General features: G+C 33.9%; 1 protein-coding gene across 3 annotated transcripts in view; it reads left to right on the top strand.

Moving 5' to 3' along the window:
* Positions 1–22223, top strand: part of LOC118187949 (glutamate receptor ionotropic, kainate 2-like) — a 100351-nt gene that overhangs the window by 63093 nt on the left and 15035 nt on the right. For 2 of the 3 annotated variants that reach the window (XM_085815182.1, XM_035358253.2), the window contains exons 10-12: positions 4806–5009; positions 9506–9867; positions 18526–18724. In XM_085815182.1, coding sequence (XP_085671308.1) covers positions 4806–5009; positions 9506–9867; positions 18526–18724 — 765 coding nt within the window. The remainder of the gene's footprint in view (positions 1–4805; positions 5010–9505; positions 9868–18525; positions 18725–22223) is intronic. The other variant, XM_035358254.2, reaches the window with a different exon arrangement.

The raw sequence follows: 22223 nt of genomic DNA, 5'->3' as shown, positions 1-22223 counted from the left end.
GATGTCTCTACCTAGTTCTCTACCATAGAAATGCTTCATTTGCTTCTGGCTTCCTCCAATACCCGCTTCTTCTTTGAACTTAGAAGTCGGACTCGCCTTTTCCACCGACTGATTCCTGAGCTGCAATTTTCTCCTTGCTGACAGCTGTCGTCTCCAAGTCCTGGACTGTATTTCAACCTTCCTAAAAGATGGGATCTTCCTTGTTCATCCTGTATCAAATAGAAAACCTCCTCGGCTCCCGTGATAACCTCCATATAATCGACGAACTCCTTTCCTGCAACTTGCTGCCGGCTTTACTCATGAACTTCAAGGGACAATTTTGTTTCATATGGTTAGATTTTGCCTGCTACTCAGCAAATGCTTGCCTCAGATAAGTTTATTTTTTTTATGTTTTCTTTCCCGGTTAGATAAAGGATAATGAATTCGGCAGTTAAATGATTGAATTAATTGATGTGTTGAGCATTAAATTTATTTTGTAGTAGACCAAGTTAACCTAACTCTATAGAAATCATTTTTTGTGTGTCGATTAAGTAAAGTATTAAATTGACTAAGGATTTAATTTTTTTTTATTATTGTAACTTAACTTAATTGTAAAGGAAAAATAAGTTCTTCTTGTAATTATGTAATTCAACTTTGGAGTGCCTGCTAGGTGAGGATTGATTTGTAATATCTTTGTTTGAGCCTTTCTGCTATTCTCAGGGATTAACTTTGTTGGTAGGATCGTAATAGCGTAATTACTTAACATTTATCCGGTCAAACACTACTTTAATAAACCAATGAAAAAAATGAAAATTATTATGTGCAATAACTATTTTATTTTTGTTGGATGGTATTGAGTGCAATAATATTTCTTCTGTATTGATTATTCTGTGTGAAGTGGAAGGTGTAACTTGTTAAAATTTATATTTTTTTTTCTCCCCGGGGAGGGTACTGTTCATTAATTTATAGTTTATTTTTGGTATGTTTACATGATTGCAAAAGTAACTATAATAGAGATTCTAAAGACTAATGTTAAGCAGGCACTCCAAAGTTGAATTACATAATTACAAGAACTTATTTTTCCTTTACAATTAAGTTAAGTTACAATAATAAAAACAAATTAAATCCTTAGTCAATTTAATACTTTACTTAATCGACACATAAAAAATGATTTCTATAGAGTTAGGTTAACTTGGTCTACTAGAAAAAAAAATTAATGCTCAACACATCAATTAATTCAATCATTTAACTGCCGAATTCATTCTCCTTTATCTAACCGGGAAAGAAAACATAAAAAAATAAACTTATCTGAGGCAAGCAGTTGCTGAGTAGCAGGCAAAATCTAACCATATGAAACAAAATTGTCCCTTGAAGTTCAGGAATAAAGCCGGCAGCAAGTTGCAGGAAAGGAGTTCGTCGATTATATGGAGGTTATCACGGGAGCCGAGGAGGTTTTCTATTTGATACAGGATGAACAAGGAAGATCCCATCTTTTAGGAAGGTTGAAATACAGTCCAGGACTTGGAGACGACAGCTGTCAGCAAGGAGAAAATTGCAGCTCAGGAATCAGTCGGTGGAAAAGGCGAATCCGACTTCTAAGTTCAAAGAAGAAGCGGGTGTTGGAGGAAGCCAGAAGCAAATGAAGCATTTCTATGGTAGAGAACTAGGTAGAGACATCTTTCTAGACGACGATTTTCAGCATTAAATTTCTTGAGAAGTTAAATGTAAACGCATACACCCAAAAAAAATGATGATGCAACGAAGAATTAGGTGAAGACAAAGATACCCGTAAACCAGGGCCTGCGCTCAAGGCGCGGAGGCACGAGGCCCGTAACATTATCGGTTAAGAAAATCATTTTCTCGGCAGAATCTGCTGCCGTTGCGCACAGCACGGAAAGGAATTATCAAACTCGCCAAATCCACCACTTTGAAACCTCAACGAAAATTCTATGTCGCCAAACCCTCGCCAAATACACACCACCTGTGGAAGGGGGAAATTAGGAATTTCAACAACCCTGCAAGGGGTCCCAACGAAAGAACGCTGAAACTCGTAAAAAGTGACTTTTCAACCGGAAAGAGGGCATTTCATCCCCCTTTAACTAAATCACAAGCAAACGAAGAAAAATCTACTAATTAAAGCTCATAACTGAAATGCAATTAAAGTTAGGAAAACGAAAGTTATGTCAAATTAAAGAGCTAATCTTTCTGCAACTAATGATATTAAATACTAAGAAATCAAATTAATTTTTGACATGAAAAACTGAGTTTATTACGTGAAAAAAATCACCTATCCATTGTTTGTGTGTACACGATTAACGACGCAATTCGCGTAAACTCGGAAAGCCAAAATATATTACACTACAATTAATAGGCCAAAAAAGAATATAACCAAACTTGTGTAGCTCAAATTTTGAATAATTACAAATTAAAATTTTGATTTTTATGAATCACTTAATTATTCGCTACACAACAGTATAGACCGAAAAATAACAAAAGTCAGTTTGTAAATGGTTTGAAAAGATTCTGCATGAGAAAGAAAATCTTATGTGGACATCACACGATTTACTTGCAACAACAAACAGTTATTGTTATCATTTGGTATTTTCGTATGGCTTATACCAAATTTCGTATGGCTTATTACGTGCCTTTTTTCCTGCACTTCATTTAAATTTATTTCCTCGAATTATTCTAATTTAATCAATCGATTTCTCAGCGCAAATTGAAAATGGCATCAAAATCAATGGCACGATGAGGTAGCATAGCAGGACTTTGACAAGGGATTAATCCATCTCATACTATTCATCCTCACTTAGATTATCGTGGCTTTCGGGAATACCAATATTTGCATTGGAAATCTTCGAGACACAAGTACGTTAACTGTGTTCATGATTTACATATGTATTAAAAGGATATTGAGTTCACATCCTCTGAGTTATCCTGCAAAAATTGCAACGGAATTTTCGCTTTCCTCGCTCTTTGTGTACACTCAGTGGTCAACATATCTTATGACCAGCTTGTTTGTAAGAATACGATATATGACTGAAAACTAAATATTACATTTAAGGCAAAATTTTATAGGAAATGACTTTAGTGCATAACATAACATTATTTATTTTTGTTATACTAACTGCGAAAAAAAAACGGCAGTTCGTCTATTTCTCGATCTACTGGGCTGATTGACGAAATTCAACTTGCGTTTTTCAAGTCTCAAAAGCGCGATTTAGGATAAGTATTAGATTTATATATAGCATTGTTCTAATATAGGTATTTTGACACAAAATAGGAGTTTTCTGAAATGGCATGCTAATTGTTTTTCCATATATCGATTCTACGACTCAAATTATGCCAAACTGCCAGGTTTGGTAAAAATCGAACGAGTAGTTTTGAAAAAATTAGCTCTGAAAATTTTAGCTTCTCAATGTTAATTGAATTTGATATATATTTATTAAACTTATTTGATTTCTTCTTCCAGAATTCGAAATTTAAGCTTAATCCAAATATAACTACCATATTTGTTATTTATTTTTAAAATTTGTATTTTTATATAATTTTTATAAATGTTTTGAGAAAAAAATTTGATTTATTACCTATAAAAATTTTACCATAATCTTAAAGTAGATGTATTTCTAAACATATCTGCGAAAAATAGAGATCTTTATTCAAAATTTCCTAAGATATATGTACATGAATTTATATATTTGCGCGTTTTGAAATTTGCCAAATTTGTTATAAGCGATAATAACGCCAAATGTGGTTTGCGCACTTTATTAAAATTATTTGAACGATGACTTTTTTTCTGCTCGTGTACTATGGAAAAAGAAAAAGGAAAATAAGTTGCTATAAATTATGAAGTTCGCGAAGTGAATTATTCTTTGCGCAAACTGAAAAAAATGCGCAAGGACAAAATTTTGAATTTCTCACCAGAAGTTACAAAATTTAATGTCTAGGTATAATTTGAGTCGTAGAATAGAAATATGGAAAAAAATTGGAAAATCATTTCATAGAAAGACCGATTTTGTGTCAAAATACTTATGTTAGAACAACATACTATATATAAATCTAATATATATAGTAAGTCGAGCCTTCAAGACATGAAACACGCAATGTGAATTTAGCCAAACGGTCCAGTAGAACGAGAAATATAGAACTGTTCCATTTTTTTTTCTTCCAAAGGGACTGTGTCCCTGAGGGACTATTGTTTTCGTTTTGCGATTCTGCGTCGAATCACTCTGAAAGTCCGTTTCACTTTTTGAACTGTTGCCACCAAATATTATCGACCCTGTATTATATTTGAAGAAATTAAATAATGAAGAACCTGCATAAATGTATGTATGTTTCTCGCATTGTGATAAAACAACAATACCTAGAGCCATCAAATTTTGAATGACGTAATGGTACTGCGAATATGGGCATCTGGAAGCCCAAATTTGAAATGCGTTTTATTACCGATTTCATATTTTGTAAAATTTTTAACGAATGTTTGATTAACAAACTCAAGGATTTCAAAGCGAGCAATGGCAACGTTGTACAGAAAAAACATTTTTATCTACAGCGCGTGAGACTGTGCATCGGAAATTCTAAAGATATGTTCAATTTAAAATTATTTTGCGATATTGCTCTTGAACTGAATTTTATGGTTTAAGTTCGAACAATATGATATTTAATAAATAAAGGTAACACACAAAATGTTAATAAAACGCCCCTTTGGACGTAATTTAAAATCTGAAACCTTTCAGATTTTTGTTTTCGCAGTGTACATACATTTCAGTACTTCTGAAGTAATGTTTGAAGTGCAAGAGATAAGTTATATTATATTTTCTTTCTAGGAACCACCCTACTTGATGCTGAAGAGTTCTCTTAAACAACTTCAGGGTAATGAAAGATATGAAGGATTCTGCGTAGACTTTATTGATGAATTGGCTAAATTATTAAACTTCAAATACGAAATAAGACTTGTAAGGGATAAAGTATATGGGTCAAAGTATCCCAATGGTTCATATACAGGAATGATTGGAGAAGTCCAGAGAGGAGTAACTATAACTTTTTACTAAGATTTTGTACTAGTAACTTGCGACAAAATTAGTTCTAAATAGAACTACCTTCAAAATTCCTTACATTTATTTTTTGATTTTCAGAAGCTCGAAAAATCTGAGAGAACCCAATTATACGTTATCCTTTTAACTTTTGAAACATATGAACAAAACAGCTGCGCGCAAAATAAAATTTGTGAAGATATTTATAATATTTTCACCTTGATTTAGATTGAAACATAGCATCAATTTATTTATATCCTGATTAACGTTAATGCCATTTTAACTTTACTGTTTAGTTATTTTAACTGTGTAGATATTATTGTTTTTATATATAGACAGAAACTTTAAAAACTTTAACATGCATTTTTTCTGTCTCTAACGGATAAGTTAAAATGTATATTAGATTTATATACAGCATTATTCTGTACTTTCATTTTTCCTTACTTCGATTCTACGCTTTAAATTATGCGTAAATACAAAATTTTGAAAAACTCATATATGCCATTTCGGAGTTCATGATTAAAACTTCTTACGTAGTTTTAAACTTTTTCCAAAAATATACTTCGCATTGCCGACTTTGAATTCACTTGAAACCAGATTTTTTTAAAGTCTTTGAGGAGTGAGCACATGCTGAAATCTTTTGGAACTGTAAACTCTGTTATTAATTTTGGATTTTAATTATACTTTTTAAAATGTTCAAAAACTACTCAGTGGTTTCAGGTGCATATTTTAAAAATAGCTAAGATGTTAAAAATATTTACAGGATTTTCTAACAAACAGGAAGTTTTAAAATTTAATTTATTTTTGAATAAAATTTGATAACTAGGATCGCATGCTACATTAATGATTAAGAATTTGAATTTAAGAGGGTCATATAGAAAATAAAGACCACTTAGTTATATATAAAATGAAAGACGCAATATTTAGTTGGAGAAAACAATTCTGTCATGTAATTGATGCTCCTTTTATATCCCTACATAATCACCACCTCCATTTAAACACTTGTTTACCTGTTAACGAGCATCAGAATTCCCGTGATCATTACATTCTCTAACTCTTCATCACTTCCAAAACGTTTACCGCCCAGAAACCTTTACAGCTTAAAGAAAAGGTGGAAATCTTGAAAAGGAAGGTCCGGACTATAGGGTGGATTATAAAAAAAATCGCACCCGAATTGATTCAGTAATTCTTGAGTTTGAGCAGCAGTGGGGGGGGGGGCATTGTCTTGAAGAAGCACAATTCCTCAGAAAGCATTCGTTAGCTCTTGTTTTAGACACCTTTTACGATCTCAAAGACAGTTGCCATGACGTTTCGCGCTGAGAAAGTCTGTTTGAAATTTTCTCGTTTTTTTCTGTTCTGGTGAAGAGGGATGATACCAGTCAACTGATTGGCGCTTGCTCTCTGGAGTAATGTGACATACCCAGGTCTCATCACCAGTCGCGATCCGATGAAGAAAGGCATCCTCATATGTGTGACATCGTTTCAAGAATGCCAATGCTGAGCTGTGAATACAGTGATTACCTGGCTTAATGAGTCTTCGCCAGAAAAAGTATAACATGGGAATTCTGATGCTCCTGAACAATCAAATGCAATCCGAATAACCTTGTATTTGTATTACTTGTTTTTCTCTTGATAATTTTTTTCTATTCATAATACACGTCCATGACCATCTTTCTTATGCGTTAAACAGGCATTATGATGAATCATATATTTCTGAAACATTATATAAAGGTTTTTAAGAAAATTTATAATTGTTCTCTTAACTTTTCATAGTAAAACGAACATATTTGCTTAACTTTTACTAGAATTCGTATTTAAACAATCGGTTATTTTTCAGATATCATTGTTTTTCTTATTTCTTCTACCCGCAATGTAGTCTAGCCTAGAGTTAATATTTTGGCTTGGAACACAGTAACTCTTGTCTCTCAAGCAAATTCTTTCTATGTGAATTAAAACTCGGTGTTCTAGTTGAACAAAAAATGCACTAATTAATTTTTTCCACTTAAAGGCATAAATAGTAACCTCTGTATTGTGTTGGTACTCTAATCAGAATTATATATTAATGCAGGATGTTGTTCGAATAGTGAAACCCTTTTTTTCAAAAACCTTTTGTTATAATGTTACCGTTTGTTTCCATTTCTTCGCCACAGTAATAAATGTGTAAATTAATTGCAACAAATTAACTACAGATAGGACGGTGTCAAGTCAATAATGATTTGTTAGGTGCTGTGAAGAAGGCATTAAACATGCTTCGCTACACAGTTCTTCGAATTAGGAGAATGTATTAGATATTATCATTGTACCATTTTTTGTGTACCAAATTGGACGACCATATAAGCTTACTTATTTAGCTTTAACTATAAGTTCATCAGTTGATCTCTCGCCCCTTATTACGAGTAATATCGCTATACTATTCATTAAATTAAATTATATATTTTATTTAACATCCTTAAATGAAGAATCGAAAAATGTGTTGCTTTGCCTAAAATGAACCCTAAACGTTCTAATATGTTATATTTCTGAAGTTTTCAGTTATTCTAAGAGTATTATATTTAAGTTGAACTTTGCACCAGATTGTTGCTTCTCTTGGGGAAAAAAAGTCGTTTGTTTTGTTTTTCATTGTTGGATTTCTGTTTGCATTTGTTGAAGCACATACTTGGTTTCCCTTATGTCGATTGAGTTTTATGTTCCATTTCGCATCTAATACATCGAGAGATAATAAGTAACATATCATCTGCATATAAGTTTATTATAACATCACATCCGTTATCAAAGCTGAACACAGTATCTGCAATTTTAGTCCAAATAATAGGTTCTAATGAGTTCTTGACTAAATCTACGCCAAACACAAGGTTTTTGCTTTGCTAGTTTTAGGTTCTAGTTACTTCATCCCGAGGGCATCTTTTTGTAATACTCTTTAGTAATTTTGATCCTATTTTATTCTATCTGTCTTTTTAAGGTATATAAAAAAATCAGAACAACCGATTGCCACACATTTTTCAATGCAGAAATTATTATATTATATTGACATCACAGAATACATTTATTTTTATAGGCTAAGTTATTCACTGTATCTAATTCCTCATGCCAGCGTAAAACCATATTTTGATGTCTGTAGAAGATCATTACGGTGCAGAAACAGTATTAGTTTATGTGAAAGGAGTTTATCTACTACTATGTGTCATACTGAGAGAAAACAAACAGGGCTATATGCCACTATCTATAATCAATGTTGAACTCTCTTCATGAAGCATAATGAGGCTTTCAAGCACGATTTTACATACTTATTATGCTTGAAAACTATTTATAATTTGGTGAATTCTTTTCATCTATAATGGGAAAAGTAAACTTATCGACACCCGGTGCATTTTATTTTCCGAAAGTAGCCAGAATGTGATTTAGTGTTTTCCGGGTTCGAACAACTGTCGTTTTCCTTTGAAGGGTCTCTGCTAGTACTTAGGCATATGATGTTAGGGTATAGGCTCTTATGTCGCGCTTTATATGATCCTTCGGAAAGTGATGGTAGATTTGAGAGTAACTTCCTTTGTATCAGAATAGGATATGTATTTTTTCACTTTTGTTTATTTGAAAATGTCGGTTGTTGTTGTCTTGTACATATTACATGGAACAATGGCTGCCAGAGCCTACTTCAAAAAGAGAGAATGCCGGTTGTATTTGATTTTTGTTACTTGGTGTGTATGGCAAAATGGGGACTATGTGTTATATCTTTTCTTTATTGATATAATTTTTTAGCTTCGCTTTAAAATATCCTTTTCATACTTTGAATTCTATGCTTATATAGCAAAACGTTCATATTGTGTCTCAAATTAATTTGAAACACATCTTTGATATTTTCTTCAAATCGTTTTAAATTTCTTACTCAAAAGTGAAGACTGCAAGACCCATCTTGAATAAGAATTCCATCAATTTTTGGATTTGCCTGCCATTTTAAAGAATTAAAACAAGCTTCTTTTAGCATACCTGTTGATTTTTTGAGTTACATTATGTATGGTCTGAGGAGGATTTATTTCATGATGGGACTGAACCGTTGGGATTATTTCTACAAATTTTGATTAATCAATAATTGTCACTTTTATTTTAGATTTGGTCTCAAAATACCAATCGTACTGATATTAGATGTAATAAAGTTACGAAGCTTAAAGTTTTTATAGCATCCAATTTTTCGATCTTTAAATTGGTTCTTCATTTAAAGACATCGATTCAAGATTTCCTTCTTGAATCGATGCTAAGATCCCTCCAAGACTTCACAAGAGAAGGCAGGCAAGATTAGAGTGTATGTAAAGTTAGCTTTAAAACTATGTATTACGTATTATTATCACTTCTAATGTATAAAAAATTATTATTTATTGTTTCGTAACAGTTATTGTGATTAAAATTACGTTATTTAAATAACATAGAAATTTCGTATATTATTTGAAAAGGTAATCATTATAAAGAATAATTTATAAAGTACCTAATAAATACTATTTCAGGAAGTTGATATGGCTGTAGCTGGTTTAAGTATTAACTCGAAACGTGAGGAAGCAGTTGACTTCACATTGCCTTTCATGAATACAGGCATCAGCATTCTCTACAAGAAACCTACAACCAAAGTCTCTTCGCTTTTTTCCTTCCTTTCACCATTTTCTGCTGAAGTATGGATTTATCTGATAGGGGCATATTTTGCTGTGGGCACTGTCACATATTTTATTGGAAGACTTACACCGTACGAGTGGATTAATCCTTACCCTTGTAGACAAGATGACATTGTAGTAGAGAATGTGTTCAATGTGAGAAACAGTCTTTGGGTAATACTTGGAACTGTCATGCAGCAGGGATCCGAAATTGTTACCACGTAAGTTATTTCTATAAACATTTAGTTAACCTGATTAAATTTCTTTTTTATAATTTTCATCATCATTAAATATTTTAATTATTCGATGAAAATAACCTTTGTCATAACTACTCACATAGTGTGAACTTGTAAGTATGTGAACAAATATAACGATTGTACAATTATTTTTCCATTACTGTCAATGTGATAATAGAATAGATTTATTAAAAACAAAATACACTCATGTTCATAAATTAAGGATAATTCGTAATCACGCGAAAATCGAAATCTAAAATAAATATATCACCTGTAAAATCACTGCACACATCTTCAAGAATCATATGCAAATTTCAGGAAGTAACCAGATGACACCCATGGTACGTCACAATGACGAGAGTGCAAGAGAGTGATATATAAGGAATACAGGCAAAGAAGTAAAATTGTTCGCAGGCGCTTTATAAGCATTTCGGAGCAATAACCGAATAGTTATAACACAAAGGACGCATTTGGATGAATTTTTACGTGATAGAATTATCGGCCGTCTGGAATGTGGGCATACCCAACTGGAAGTATCAGACGAACTTGGAACTGCCCAGAGTGTCATCTCCAGGCTTTGGCAACGATTCCAAGATGATAGTAATGTGAGTAGACGTTACCGCACAGGTCTCCCCAGAGTTACAACGCCGAATGAGGACCGGTATTTGGCAGTTACTGCCAAAAGAAACAGGCGGAGCACAGCCTCAGACCTGTCTCGTCAGCTCTCTTCAGCCACTGGTATGACAATTTCAAGGCAGACCGTGTACGGACGCTTAGGGCAGATTGGTCTATATGCTCGCAGACCTGTCAGATGCGTTCCACTTACTGCAACTCACTGTCGCCTGCGGTTAGCCTGAAGTAGAGAGCATGCATTGTGGACACCGCAACAGTGGGCTTGTGTGATGTTTTCCGACGAGTCCAGATTTAGCTTGCAGTCTGATTCTCGCCAGATTTTCATATGGAAAGCTCCAGGTACCCGTTACAACCAAGAAAACATCATTGAACGACACCGTTACGGTGGTGCAGGAGTGCTCGTTTGAGGTGGAAATATTCTGGGTTCCAGAACTGACCTGCATGTTCAAATTGGAACCATGACAAGCCAGATCTATCGGGACGTCATTCTGGAACAACATGTACGTTTGTTTCGGGGCGCCATGGGCGCACAATTTGTGTTTATGGATGACAACGCCCGTCCTCACAGTGTAAACATCGTAAGCAAATGCCTTCGATCGGAGTATATCACCCGTATGGACTGGCCAGCATTCTCACCGGACTTGAATCCAGTAGAGCACGTGTGGGACATGCTTGGCCGATGAGTTGCAGCCCGTCAACCTCCTCCTACGTGTCTACTAGAACTTTGGAGAGCATTGCTTCTTGAGTGGCTTTTTTTAATATCCCCCAAGATCAGATCGATAATTTGATACTCAGGATGCCTAGGCGTTGTACGGACTGTAACGCATCGTCTGGGAGACATACAATGTATTAACAATCATACCAACCATGTAATATTGGTTTTTTGAAAATAGGTTTTTTTTTATTTGCTCCATGGAGAAAAAAATCGCTAATTTTTTTAATAATATCAAACATATAGCATCTTTTTTGCTCTTTACCTTTTGTTTAATAAATAAGCTTTACAAATAAGTCAAATTTGTTTTGTTTCTAACTCTTCCTTTGCCTGATTTTGCATTATCCTTAATTTATGGACATGAGTGTAGTTACTAATACAGGTAAAAGATGGCTGGGACGGCAAACATTAACTTATTTTAATATTAGATTGCCGAAACATTCGATACCGTACAACTGGACATATGTATGCACGATCTAAGAAGGTACGATTCATTTCTTTGATTTCTAAGTTCTTTGACATTCTAATTTTATCTCTGCAGTTGTCAATATACCTTTTTATCCAGGCTGTAATTATTTTCTCAAATGAAGAAAGTCGTGAGAAATGCAAAAATTCTTCATCTACTTTTGAAAAGAAGGATACAACTATTTTTCTTCTTTCTCGATCAATGATGTCTTTATCAGGAGAAAAATAAGTAGGCCAACAGTCTGGATTCAACTTCAACCATGCTGGACCTTCATGCCATCTTTTGGCTTTGATAGTTTCAACAGAACATCCTCTTGACAGAATATTCGCAGGATTCAAGTTTCCAGGAATATAATTTCATGTATCAGTATTAATAAGAGCTCGTATTTTCTTTACTCTATTCATAAAAAATGCACCCCAATTTTCTTTAAGATCGTGCTTGAACTAAATGACAAGAAACTTCAGTTTCATTTCTTGTAAAAACGCAGGTGGCATATGCCATTCGAGATGCATCACAAAATATATGAAAGTATAATATCAATCCAGAATCAGTATTAAGTATCATCTATCGGGGAGTTGTATTTCTGTTAAACGATTTGCATCATTTTTTCATTTCATGTATTTCTTATTTATTTCTTCAGGAAACGCTTCATCCCAAGTTACTTTTAATTCCCAGCAGTTTTGTAACAGAATTTTAGGAATGAAAATTATAGGGCAAGTGAATCCAATAGAATCATAAATTTTATGAATTTTAGACAAAATTGTTCTTTTAGTAACAGGTTTATTTTTAGATTCATTCAATCCCTTAATATCACAACTTAATGTGTCATCATTCAAAGAAGTCCAAAATGTGGACCGTTTTAGCTTCGCAAGGGTCATCTAAGACCTTATTTAATTTATTAAGCTTCTAAAATGGGTTCGACAACAAAGGCATCCCTTTCAATTCGCAGATAGTTATATGCCCTCTTGTAATTCTAATTTAGCACTTGCCAACATTTCACTAGCATCATTTGTTAATTTCTTTAATTTTGATTCATAATTCACACTTGTAACTATATTATCAACGTACCAGGATTCTGTTAATTTATTAGCCCTCGCACGATAATTTTCTGGTAATTCATTCATTAATTCCGTTAGTGTTGCATTTAAGAGAAACGGACTGCTGGTTATTCCAAATACCACTCTTCTATGCCCGTATATTTTTAAACGCTGAGAATTTACCTGTTCACCCCATAAAAATCTTATAGAATCTCTGTCTTTAGGACCAAGTCCTATCTGCAGAAAAGCCTTCTTAATATCAGCACTTACGCCAATTTTTCCCAGTCGAAATCTATTTATTATAACTGGAACAATGTCAATCAAATTTGGACCCTTTTCCAAACAGTCATTTATGGAAAGGTGATCCTTTAATTCTTACAGATCCATCGAAACCCGGCCTTATTTTTGTCGTTGTGGAATTCATTCAAATAACAATACGGTGGGGTAAATAATGGGAGAAGTTATTAACTTCTTCCTCAGGAACAATCTCTATTATTTTTCTCATCTTCCCAAGATTTAAAAATTGCTTCATAATCTTCTAAAAATCCCCCATCCTTTAAATTCTTCACTGTGCTCTTTAATCTTTTTTCTGTTATTTCCCGATAGTTTGTAAGTGGGAAATGATTTTCAATCCAAGGTAAACAAACTTGAAACCTTCCCTCTGCATCTCTTTTCACATTAGAAAGAAAATGTGTCATTGTTTGTTTTCCTAATTGCCTTTTAGTTTGACTTTCTGATAGATCTAATATCCCAAGAGTATCAAGTTTCCATAAATTAGAAATTTTACTATCTGATACTAGCATAGAAAATGTATAAGAACAATCATATTTATTTTCCATTTCTACGGGAATTTTCCCCATGATACTCCAGCTTAAATAAGTTTCAATCCAAACTAATCCATATTCTAACTTCTTTATTTTCCTTGTAAGCAATTTTCCCGCTATGTCCGCGCCTATGAGGATATGAATTTCAGAAGGGGAATGTTCGAACAATTTTGTATGCATACCTTCAAAATCATTCAAAAATATATTATGGGTTTTTAACTCATTTAAATAAGGCTTGATGTTCAATTGTGGAATATTAGAACAAATTTTTGCTTGATCTAAAGCTTTATAGTTACACTGATAATCGTTGTTAACATTACTTAAGCGGACAATCAACTGTTTATGAGTTTCATCCACTTCGGTTCCTCCGAACAGACTATGAATGTCAATGCTTTCGTTAATACATTCGTACTGCACAGCATTAGAAAAATTTAGATACATAGCTTCGTTGACTCCAAGAATCAATAGAAAACAGACAGTATTTTTCTAGACCATTTCCACGTACTTTTACTACTAAAGTTTGTAATAAAACTTTCTCTAAACATGTTTTGTTCGTTAAATTGAGATCCTTCTTATTTGATATTTTCTCATCTAAACTATTTCTGTCACAGATTAAACTGTTGGGGTTCCAACCACATGAATCACACTTTATCTTCAAAAGCAATTTCGCCAAATGATTACCCCTTTTAAGGCATAAATAACAGATTCCGAGTTTTCGAAGTTTTTCCGTCTGCTACAGACTTCGGGCAAGCATCCGAAATATGTTTTTTTGAATCCTCGCAAAATATGCAGCTGTTAATTGAAACCTTTAACACAGCAGCTATTGGAACAGAACTTTTATTTATTCTTTTTTCTTTAGGAAAGTGGCTCGAATTCTCATTGTTTATTTTATCTTTAATTTGTAGCACAGGTTCGCGGCATTCAATTTCGTTTTTAAGAACTCTAATAATTTGTTTACTTCGAAATTATATTCAGAATTTTTTTTTCTTTGAAAATCGATATTCAACTCATTCGGAATTAATAAAACTGGTGTCAGTAACTAGTCATCTGTGCCGGAAGTTACATTAAGTGATTTTAAGCTTCTCATTTGTATTTCGATATCATCATGAAACTTAAGTAATGCAAATATGTTATTAGCATTCCTAACAGGTTCTAAATTTAACAGTTTTCCCATATGTGCATTTATAATCAAATCTGTTCGACCAAAACTTGTTTTAAGTAACTCCATTGCGGCAAAATAATTTTCATACCGATAATGCAAAACTACTAACAGCAGCATCTGATAAAAATGAATTCAAATAATTAAATTTGTCTATATATCTGTTAAATCACCATTTTGATGTATCGCATTGTCAAACTGGCTCTAAAATAATAACCAATTAATAGGATTGCTATTAAATTTATTTATCGATAATTTGGGCAATTTAATTTTTGAATGAGAAACAGAAATATCTGACATAACATTCACAATATTACCAATTGCATTTGAAACAGGAATTTCAGGTTTCCCTTTCTCTTTTAACATAAATGTTATTTTTGATTTCATGAAAATTATTTTCTCGGAATAAACTTCACTAGTTTCAAATTCCGATTCATATTCAGTAGCTTCAATTACTTCTTGTATTTGTTTATCTAATTTTTTAGGCTGTTATATTTTTAATTTAATAAATCAATATTCTCATTAAGAATACACAAATCGTGTTCTGTCTCTTGGAGGTATTCTTTACAATTATTTATCAACTTTGGTGTCATACTCCTAACTGCAGTTCGCCTTTTCTTTAATTTTTTTACTGTAGTAGACATGTTTAAATAGGAAGTATTTCAATAGAAAATGAAGAATAATGTCGAAAACTTTATGTTCATAGAAAAAATGTTTCAAATTACAAATTAGTATTCTCAAATAATAAACAAACTTCTCAAATCAAAAGGAGATATTTTTCAAACATTCCTAAAATCTTCCACTTTAGTATATTCTACTTCGTCGGTCCCAGCCAAAATTTTATTTCAGGAAAACAGATCATTCAAAATTCTGGATAAGCAAATGAAGAGAAGTTACTTACCTTTATGATCCTCGTTCTTCGATTCTGGTTCCGCCGCTTAGGGAGACTATATTTCGAAATCATCTAAAATTGACACTATTTTTCACGAAACACATTTTTTTTTGATATTTCACACAAAACAGTAACAATATATTAATCATTACAACAACAAAATCACTTCTAACCTACTTAGCATCATTGTTCTATTATACGTACACTTATAGTTGCCAATTCTTAAAAAAATAAATAAATAAATAAATAAATAAAAAATAAATAAATAAATAAATAAATAAATAATAAAAATAAAAAAAAATAAAAAAAAAAAAAAAACACTTTATTTTTTTTCTGTTTTCGTCGGTCTGAGGGCCGGATCCGTTCACCCAAGAGCGCAGCGCGCAACATGCGTCGTTCCGCGACAAATTTGACAAATCACGCTTAGAATTGTTTTTCATCAAACGAAATGCTTAAAAAATTGGACTGTATCTTTAAATTGAAATCTGACTTTAACAAAATGTTACTGCTGGACAAACTTCGACAGTTGAAAATGAAATGCATTGAAACAATGGTGCAATATATTGCAAAAATTGAAAATCTTGCTCATGAAATCAAATGCTCCGGTGAAGGCAATAGCAATGCAACAACAGCTGCGAAAAGTTTAGGAAATATGAAAATTTCAGACTAGATTGGTTACCTGTTGATGATAGTAAGCAAAACTTGTCAAATCTAACCGCAAGGCATATTGATTTAGAAACGTCTTTCTTTACCACAATCTGATAAAAGTGAGTCTTCATTTTTTCCGTCTAATCGCAGTAGATTTAAGAAACAAAAAGCAATATACGACAGTTTCAGGACTAATAACAAATTTTAAAATAATAACGGAAAAGTGAATTAAAAAATAATGTGTTATATCTGTCATAGAAAGGACATTACGGCGAGAATGCCTTTTCAAGCTTTGTGAAAAAGAGACTTTCTCTATTTCACTGCTAAATGCAGTGAAATAGAGAAAAGTGTGAAAAGAAATGATGAACAGTAGTGCATCTGTTCAAATGGCCTACATTCTCAGCTTCTCAGCTACTTTAACAGCTTCAATGAGACAAGTGAAAATGAAACTATGCGTCTTGGCAATAATGTAGAATTACCCATTAAAGGAAAAAGGCAATGTAGAAATCCAGACGTTTATTCATGGCAAATGGCAAGAAGGAGAAATACATAATGTTCGCTATGTTCAGAAATACATAATGTTCGCTATGTTCCAGATTTAGAAAAATCTTCTCTCTGAAGGGGTTAATATAGGTAAAGGAAAGAAGGTATTAAAAATGCAAGATCATTTAACTGTGAAAGATACAAATTGATACATACAATTGTGAAAATGAGTTACTTGGTTCAGCAGGACGTTTTTCAAACAACTTGTATTAAATAATTTGTAAACTATAATTTCTCCTGAAGGAAACATTCCTCTTAGTATAATCACACAAGGAAGAATATTACATGGAAGAACAGGACACATAAATTTGGAAACACTTTATAAACTAAATGATAAATGTCTCAAAGGTGAACTTCTTTGCCAAGGTTGCCAGTACGGTAAGCAACATAGATTTCTGCTTAGTTCCAAGGAACATAAGGCTACTAAACCAGCAGAATTAATATATAACGACATTTTTGGTCCTAAGGCTACTAAACCAGCAGAAGTAATATACAGCGACATTTTTGGTTCTATGACCACACAGTCAGTAGGTAGAGAAAATAATTTCATATTGATGAAAGATGATTAGAGAGGTTTTAGTACAATTTCTTTTCTTAAACACAAATGTGTCTCTTGCCCAATCAAAATAATTGTAAACCAAAAGTAACTCAAACTGAAACGTTTCGACTCCCTCCCTTCTTCCTCTGCATTACTACTGCGACATAATCTCTCTTTTTGCTTGTGCTTTCCTCGTGGCCAGACTCTTTGCTGCAATCATCTACGCTCGCTTCTACCGCCGTGGTATTAAAATTGTAAATATTCTGGAAAGAAGCTCGATTGGAGTTCCAAGTGAATTGTGGACACCAATGTGAATTTAAATAAATATGGAATTTAATCCGGCTCGACTACTGCTACTTCAAAATGGATGGAGACTCTAAGCATCAAGTTTCTACGCTAAACAATATTGCTTCGCATCTACAAATCAGTGTTCTTACATCATATATATATAATTTATTTTCTAATATATATACATATGCACACAGAGAGAGAATATATGTAAAACAAATTTCTAACTTTAATTATCAATAATCCCTCTTACTTTTCATCTTAATTTCAATATTTCTTCTTTCCATCCTTTACATAACGATGATGGCGTTGCTAATTCGGATCTCAAACTCAAAATTTTCAAACAGAAACCTTTCTTCTGCTTCTATATTGGATAACTACATAATTTTCCATTTGTCTGTAGGAAAGAAATACGTTGCCACATCCTTCTGTCTGTTATCCATTGTGTTTAAATGTGCTAAGTTTACAAAATTGTGGTTGTATATATATTTAACATTTATGTAATTTTTCGGAATTTAAAGTTTCATATATTTATTAAAACTATATAGAACTATTTTATTATCGCCTAATGAATTCCTCGTTGTAGCATGATAACACGCACGTCTATTTGTGCCCAAATGGTAAGAACTTAGGCTCATCATTATGAGGAATATAAATTTATAATTAGGGAAAAAAATTAAACTCATACATTAGCCATTTCATGTTACTTTTTTAAAGTTTCTATTAGTCCTCTTTTTATTATTCCTATTAGTCTTACTCTTTTCCTTATTAGTAGCAGTACATTTAGTTTTATTATTATTTTATTTAAAATTGTATTTATTTGGGAATACATTTTCGGAACTTTTCGATTAACGCATAGTTCTTAACTTCTTTCCATTAACTAAAAGACTCTTGTTTTCTCAGGGCTTGTTCCACCAGAACTTTATATAGCTTTTGGAGTTTTTTCACCCTGATTTTGGTGTCTTCCTACACAGCAAATTTGGCTGCTTTCCTCACTGTAGAAAGGGTGGTTTATCCCTTCCACAATGCTCAAGAACTTGCGAAACAGAAAAAAATTAAGTACGGATGCCTCAAGAATGGAACAACTGAGCAATTTTTTAAAGTAAGTAAATGTTTTTAAACATTACATACACTGGTGTGCAAAAATTAAGGACGAAGTCGAAAAATTAGCATATCAGCTGAACGAAGAGGCAGAGCGGACAGAAAGACCAATCAGGAGATTAAGTAAGGTGATGTACGGTAGCACATGCGCAGATATGCAGGTAGATGTAATGGGGGAGTGTCTGAGTAGTATAAAGCATGTTGTCGGTGTAAGATCAGTATTTCTGGAAAAGAGATTGCACGCCGTATAGCAGTTAAAATCACACCGAGTTGCTGCCTCAGCGAGAAATAGCGAATAATCAATCTGTTAGACGACATCTGGATGCTTTTACCCGAGATCGAATCATTGGGAAGTTGGAGGAAGGCCGCAGTGTGACAAGTGTGGCTGCAGAGTTCGGAATTGCTCACAGCATCGTTTCACGATTTTGGAGACAATTTCAAACTACAGGAACAGCTATCCGGGGGTTTAGTAGCGGTCGTCCACGAGGAACCACACCCGCAGATGACCGGTATATTGCCTTACAGGCCAGAAGAAACAGGTGGCAGACAGCGGGAGAAATCGCTAGACACACGACACAGGCGACTGGACGACCGATATCGCGTTTTACCGTGGCCAGAAGACTGCACAGTGGTGGTCTGTTTGCACGACGCCCTGTACGGTGTGTACCTCTAACGCCTGCCCATCGGAGAAGGCGTTCTCTGTGGTGCCGGGAACACCGGAATTGGAGAGACAATGAATGGGGACGAGTACTCTTTACAGATGAGAGCAGATTCAGTCTGAGTAGCGATTCTCATCGCATACTCATCTGGAGAGAGCGGGGAAGCCGCAATCATCCCTCGAACATCATTGAAAGGGACAGGTATGGAGGTGGCGGTGTTCTCGTTTGGGGAGGCATCATGCTTGGTAGTCGTACAGACCTTCACATCTTCGACGCAAGTTCAGTCAACAGGACCCGTTATTGTAACGAGATTCTTCTTCCATATGTGCGTCTTTTTAGAGGCGCTGTGGGTCCGCAGTTCCTTTTCATGGACGACAATGCACCATGTTATCGCACAGTAGCTGCGGAACAGCTCTTAGAGAGTGAGGATATTGAACGTATTAATTGGCCGGCACGATCTCCGGATCTCAATCCCATCGAGCATGTATGGGATTTTCTAGGCAGACGCTTGGCAGCTCGTACCTTACCACCAGTAAAGATTCCGGAGCTTCGATTGGCGCTGCAAGACGAATGGGCAGCAATGCATCAACAACTCATTGATACCCTCATTCTCAGCATGGGCAGACGCTGTGAAACCTGCCTAGTAGTCAGGGGAGATAATATCCCCTATTATAGACCGGATGTTTCTTGCTGGACACCCATCACAGGGATGTTTCGGCCTTCAGTCGCATTGCGCTCCATGCTACTTTTTCAATAAAGCTTCTTTTTATCCCTCTGATTTCTCTTTTAAGTATTGCTTACATTACTCATGTCCTTACGTATTGGGGATCTTACGGTATTAAATGTGTTGATTTGGAAAACTTTTGTACAAAGTTACATTTTGTACAAAGTTATATTGAAAAAACCGTCTCGTCCTTAATTTTTGCACACCAGTGTACTTTATGTATACATTTTTCTTAGTAAAATGGCTCACAAAACGTTTTTTGTCTTTTTATTATTAAATGTGTGAATGTTAAATTTATTAATTAAATATCATTCTTCGCACTTAAGTCACATAAAATTCAGCTGAATAGCAAAATCACAAAATGTTTAAAAACAACATATCTTTAGAGTTTCCGGTATATAGTCTCGCTCGTTGGAGATAACAAAGTTTAATCAGTACAGTGTTGGCACTACTTGCTCTCAAATCGTTGAGTTTCTTAAAAAATCAATAAAGATTTAAAAAATATGATATATAAAATTCAAAATTCGGGCTTCCAGCTGCGCATGTTCGGATAGAGGACTACGTTATTCAAAATCTGTGGCCCTAGGCACCGTCGTTTCTTTACAGCAGTGGTTCCCAAACATTTTTGACTTCTCGACCTTTTTTTAATTCAAAACGTGCCCACGGTTCCCCAAGTGAAAAAGCTATACAAATGCATAGTATAAATATTACAGATTAAAAAATATTTTGTTAAAGAAATATTTATTGAAATTATAACTTTTGTTTAAAATAAAAATTTAAAAAAATTATTGACATGAGATGTTATGAGTGTATTTATGTCCGGCTTAATGCTTGTGAGTAGCAACCGCAAATCCCCATCAGCACTAATTTCTAGGTGGTTTCTTTTTTCGTAATGAGGTTCATAATAGCGTTGAATCCACGTTCTACCAAATAGCAAGACGAGAAAACAGTCAACAACTTCTGTACAATAACCCGTAATGCAGAATATGAAACTGTGATCTGTTTCTGTAATCATAATTTGTGGTATTCTTGTGCAAACATTGGTTTAAGTTCCTCATTTGTGGATATTTCAATCAGCTGTTCCTGTATTAGTATAGATTGTATTAGTATAGATACCCAATGTTTCACCTAAGCACCCTCGCATGATAAATCAAGCCAAATTAAATGATCTCGTGAGTGACCTAGATTTGCCAAAAAATAAGGCGGAACTATTACGGGCAAGATTAAAGCAGTGGAGTCTTTTAAAAAACGGTGTTCTGATAACTCACTTTCGTATTCGTCAGAAAAAAATTGACGCCCTTCTTCGGCATTTTCGAAGACTTAAATTTTTGCAAGGACGTGAATGATTTATTCGAAGCTTTCAATAGGAATCATAAACCAAAGAATGGAGATTGTTCATAGATGGTTCAGTATTAACCTTTTAACTATTCTGCTACTTAATGGAAACAATTTGCTTTGATTCCTCCTGGCTACACTGTTTATATGAAGGAATCGTATGAAACTTTAAAGAATTTCATAAAGTGCATCAAGTACGAAAACTATAAATGCACATTTCTGAGCAATACAACCATTCTGAGCAACCATTTCTGAGGAATGCCTAATTATTTTCCAGGCACCATCTGTGCATATCCATGGATATTTCTTCCCACCCAATATGGCATCTCAGAAAACAGTCACTAAACGTACACAAAATCCCAGTACTTAATTGTTCTACCACGTAAGTTGAACAGACAGTCCTTTTTTATTGTTCTTCATACGCAACTCTTACAAAGAAGGTACTTTGCTAATTGTCTGTGTTGATTCTCCAAGTTGAACAAAATTCGTTAAATCCCCCCCTATAATATATATATTTCTAATAAACTCATACAGTCTACGCCTCATATTACAAATGTGCAACACGGGGCTTACAAAATTAAGTTAATGAAACACTGAATACAATAATAAAACAACCAAGAGCAGAATCAGTTTTTGGAATCGTTCAGCAAACATAATATAGGGTTATCAAAGGAAAACTAAGTTACTTGATCTAGGCTTAGAACGAAACAGTTAACTTGTCTATTTACTGTTATCAGATGTAAATCATTAGCATTCCAAAGCATGGGCACAAAGCAGGTATG

This window comes from Stegodyphus dumicola, chromosome 1 (genome assembly GCF_044657685.1).
Source record: "Stegodyphus dumicola isolate Sdum_Otavi_A_Nest chromosome 1, ASM4465768v1".
Classification (NCBI taxonomy): Eukaryota; Metazoa; Arthropoda; class Arachnida; order Araneae; family Eresidae; genus Stegodyphus; species Stegodyphus dumicola.
This window is presented reverse-complemented; position numbering and strand designations above follow the sequence as displayed.